Here is a 4,881-nt window from a genome sequence, read left to right as displayed (position 1 = left end):
GGGGGGCCCTCTTCTTCCTCACTGGGCCCTCCCAAGTAGCGGAACGCCAGAGCCCAGTCACACATGCGACCTCTGCGACCCTGATAGTTCCCCTAATGGTATTTATCTGTAGTAGCCGCATAAAGTACATAGAGCAGATACAAGGGTATATACTTTTTTGGGGACCCAGCTGCTCCAGATTCATATATATGGGCGCACAGGAAGTGCACTGAACTCAAAAAGTGAAGACTTGCTATAGGGAACATTTAGAAATGTCAATTGTACCTAAGCAGTACCCCCAAAAAATGTACTTGCAATCTTGATCTCCTCCTTGAAAATAACAGTGCACTTCCGGGTATGTGGGGGTGCCTAGGCACACCTGAACCTACAGCCTCATAGCTGTATATCTGCAATGTGAGATCTAAGGCACTGCTGCCTCTAACTGCTAGTCTCCGGATGTTTGTAGTGAGATTTGGAGATCTCACTACTGCGCTGCTCACTGTTCTCCTTGCTGGAGAGGAAGCTGTACCCGAGGACTTGCAGTGCTCTGTCCTTATTCATCCTGTGGAATTGTGCTTCTGCCACATCTTCTTGATCATTACTCCACCATTCATTGGTGGGCAGCTCTGACATGAGAAAGCAAAGCCTTGCCTCTACCAAGATGAGAAACATCGTTCCTCAGAATATAACGTAACGCCTTCTGTACTATTTTCTTGGGGGGCAGACTTTGTCGGGTACATGTATGTGAGGGTTATATGGAAGGGAATACTCACAGCATCCAAGTTGGTCTTTTTGTAGAAAGCCTCGGCAAACACAGACATGACGAAGAGGTTAATGAGGAAGGACACAAACAGGGCGATGGTCGACTCAATCAGGAAATATTTGTTCGCTTCGCTGACCTCCTCCTTCTTCTTACGATCCACTTCTCTAGTCTAAACATATCACTGAATATTAATAACGGAGCCTTTACCTGAGATCCAACTCAGTATCATAGAGGAGTGAGGCTGAAACAAGTGACGGGAGAAGATACATTCCAAAATACTCTCATGTGTATCTTAAGCTGTGATCAGGCTGTTTTTTTATAAATCATATATAAAACCCAAACTTTTTTTTTTGCTTTGGATAGCATATGGCGGGGGTTGGCAACATGTTACAGGTAGACTGTGACCTCACCTTACCGCCAGCTACTAGCCACTTCTCAGACCTCAGGCCACTGCAGAGCCAAGGGAAGTCCTAGGCTCAGGTACGTCATATGACAGAGACAAGGGGAGACCTGGGCGGGTTTCACTCACTCTGCCGAGCGCTGCTGCAGCTGATCCCTGGTACAGACATACTACTGACCCCTGCACTCTGTGTTACTTACTACTGACTCCTGCACTCTGTGTTACCCACTACGGACTTCTATACTCTGCACTGCTTACTTCTAACCCATGCATTCCTTATTACTTACTACTGACCCCTGCACTCTGTGTTACTTACTACTGACCCCTGCAGTATACATTAAAAACTACTGACCTCTCTCTGCACTCTGCATTACTTGTAACCCTTGAACGCTGCATTACATACTACTAACTCCTGCACTCTGCGTTACTTACTACTGACCCCTGCACTATGCATTAAAAACTACTGACCTCTCTTCTCTGCACTCTGCGTTACCTATTCCTGACCCCTGCAGTATGCATTAAAACTACTGACCTCTCTTCTCTGCACAATGCATTACTTACTCATGATTTCTGCACTCTGTGTTACATAACACTTACCCATGCACTCTGTGATACATACTCTTGACCTCTGCACTCTATGTTACTTACTTCTGAAACTCAGCATTAACAACTTCTGTGTTACTTACCCCTGAACTCTACGTAACATACCACTGACCTCTAAACTCTGCTTTGCTTTCTACTGACAACTGCACTCTGCCTTATACACTCTTGACCTCTGCATTACATAATACTGACCCCGGAACTGTGTGTTACACAATCTTGACCTCTGCACTGTGTGTTACTTATCCCTGACTACTGAACTCTGCATTACAAACGTCTGCATTAATTACCCATGAACTCTCTGTTACATACTACTGTCTTCTGCAGTCTGCTTTACTTACTACTGACCCCTGCACTCTGTGTTACTTACTCCTGTTCACTGCACTTTGCATTACTCACTACCAACATCTGAATTCTGTGTTACTTACTCCTGCACTCTGCGTTACTTAGTCCTGACTTTTAAACTCTGTGTTACTAACTCCTGACCTCTGCACTCTGCATTACTTACTACAGATCCCTGAAATGTTCAAACCTTCCTTACTTTTTAATGGAGCTTGCACCCTGGCGATCTTTGACCACCCCCGCGTTTTTTAGGGAAATCTCCACCTCTTCAGGGTTGCCTACCCCTTGCATAACGAAATGAAAAGATACCTGTCAGGTTGTTGCTTTCATTTCCTTTCCCAGAGACAGAACAGGAAGTAAGAGAAAATATCTCAAAAATAAACGCGCTCTCCTGATTTACACATAAATAGCATAAGTACCTTAATAAATTTTAATCCCCTCCCACTTTTATTCCCTAAACAGCAGCTCTTAAAATGGGAGAGAGTGAGGAAGATCTAGGAGCCAATAAGAGCTCTTCTACATATACAAGTGCTGACAGGAGGAGAGTGCAGAGTAAGCAGAGTTGACTTATCAATGTGTTTCTGCTCCATTGTCCAATCAGCTGGCTGCAGGCAGAGAGTTGGCACTTTTGTATGTTTTGTTTTAGCTCTAATAGAGAAAGCAGTGTCGCGGTTGTCACCCTCCTGGCAGTGACGGTTGGCAGAGTGTAGGAATCACAAAAGTAGCCAGCCAGAATTACAAACCCTTTAGCAGAACAGACAGTTTATGTACTTTGCCGTTTTCCCTTTAAGAACTGCAGTTAAACCTGAAAAATGGCCTGAAAAGGAAGGGGGGTGTAACATGTTGGTGTTGAGGGGGTTAATCAATATCATTGCTAGACGCTGCAAGTTACGGGTGGAATGTCAGTAAATGTTTGCAGTGCATGTTTGTATTACCTTGACCAACGAGGAATGCAGGTATATGTTGTGTGGCATGATAATGGCTCCGATAATTCCCACGGCTTGGAGTAATTCAGGGGATCCGCAGCCAGAGCAGTACGGATAAAACATTCCCTTTAACACCTCTTTCTGGTCGGGGTGGACCACCACATACTGCGGGAACACGGCAATGTAAAAATCAGTGATGATAAAGCAATGCACCTGAGTTTACTGCAGTACGGGCATGTAGTCTGTAGACTATGAAAATGTCAGAAGTCGGCTCTAGTAGGGATGAGCTTAGGTTCGGACCAAACCTAATCCAAACATGAAAGCTGCATGGGGCCACCTGTCCAATCAGCTGTGGCTCGGGGCATTCCCCACCCCGGTGCCGACCATAACCAAAGGGGTGGGATGCTTGCTCTGATCTCATTTGGCCACATTATCATATTAGGCAAATGTAATTTACCTAAAATAGCCATGTCAATGATATCCAGGGCCGGATTTACTCTCTCTGCTGCCCTAAGGCCATGATCCTCAATGCGCCACCCTGTATGCAGGCTGAATACAAGTGTTCTCTGCAACATTGCCGAGATAATTTGTACAAAACAAGAGGCGGGTTACCCGCTGTACATTTAGCTCTGCTTGCCCAAAGCAGGGCTAAATGTAGAAAACAACTACCCGCCCGTCACCCGGAAATGCATGTCCTAGGAATTGGGAGATAGAAATTCCACACCCCTGCTTCCCCTCTACTCCCTGCTGCACCGAGTTGGCCTTGTGGGAAATCCGGCCCCGATGATATCATTGCATCCCGCCCCTTTGTTTACATGGAGCTGCGGGGGGATTGGGCTGTAGCAGAAGGAGTTTCCTTTCTGGTTCAGAGGAGCTCCTTCTGTGTGTGGAGGAGCTCAGGTTTGGACCACAAGCCCAGGAAATCAGGGACATTGGACGGGTATGATGTCACCATGGTGCTGAGACTGGTAACATTGTGTCTAAAGCCTGTGATAATCTTTAATGCCCTGCAAAGGGGGGGGGGGGGGTTTTTTTTTTTGGGGGGCAGGGGGGGGGGGGGGGGGGCATCTGATGACAATAGGGTAACGTACCCTAAATTGGGAGAGGCTACAGTGTATCACAGTGATGTCAACTGTCTTGTATCTAATCACATTCGATTTCCTTTGAATGTTTCGGAATTTCCCTGACATCAAACTCACCTCATAACCAAATGTGATCGCCATTATAGTGATGAGGAAGGCAAAGAAAGCTTCAAGTTTCCGGAGACCTGTCAATGAGAAAAATGCGTCTTGAGGATGTCTTAGGACTTTACACATTTTGCAGTTTTGTTTTACACAATTTGACCACAATTTGGCAGATCTAGCCTCCCATATGACCACCTGCAATTGAGCTCCTCTAGCAACTTCAGCGCCAAATTATAGCTAATTAGCCTACAAACGTCAGGTGGGCATAATAATCTGGCCACTCAGTGTATATAAAATGAATATTAAAATGAATGTAAACCCCAAAAATGAACTTCTCCTATGTGCTCCCTTTTGTTCTGTTAAATATATAATTGGAAGTGTTTTGTTATATATGTTCAACAAGTTAAAAAAAAATACACCAATGATCCTGCCAGAAACCCAGTGAGCTGATAACTTCCTGAGCTCTCTGCCTGTAGTCCTGTCCTAGGATGATAACTGCTCCTCCATAGAAGCACCATGTGCAGATAATTGTATGTATTAGGGATGCACCCATACTAGTATCAGTATCTGTGCCGTTGCCGAGTATTTGGGCGAGTACTCATACTCGCCCAAATGCTCCTATGCCTGACCCGATATACTTGGGCTTCCGGTATCAGGAAGCCGGGCAGCGAGTCTTTGCACGCTGCC

General features: G+C 45.5%; 1 protein-coding gene across 1 annotated transcript in view; it reads right to left on the bottom strand.

The window, feature by feature from the left end:
• The window catches only part of SLC11A1 (solute carrier family 11 member 1), a 47,811-nt gene that overhangs the window by 14,014 nt on the left and 28,916 nt on the right, over positions 1-4,881 (bottom strand). Inside the window, exons 7-9 of the mRNA XM_018552557.1 lie at positions 4,210-4,277; positions 3,020-3,175; positions 753-911 (exon numbers count right to left, since the gene is read on the bottom strand). Of these exons, the coding sequence (XP_018408059.1) occupies positions 753-911; positions 3,020-3,175; positions 4,210-4,277 (383 nt within the window). The remainder of the gene's footprint in view (positions 1-752; positions 912-3,019; positions 3,176-4,209; positions 4,278-4,881) is intronic.

Source organism: Nanorana parkeri, unplaced genomic scaffold (assembly GCF_000935625.1).
Source record: "Nanorana parkeri isolate BGI_ZX_2015 unplaced genomic scaffold, ASM93562v1 scaffold92, whole genome shotgun sequence".
NCBI classification, from domain to species: Eukaryota; Metazoa; Chordata; class Amphibia; order Anura; family Dicroglossidae; genus Nanorana; species Nanorana parkeri.
This window is presented reverse-complemented; position numbering and strand designations above follow the sequence as displayed.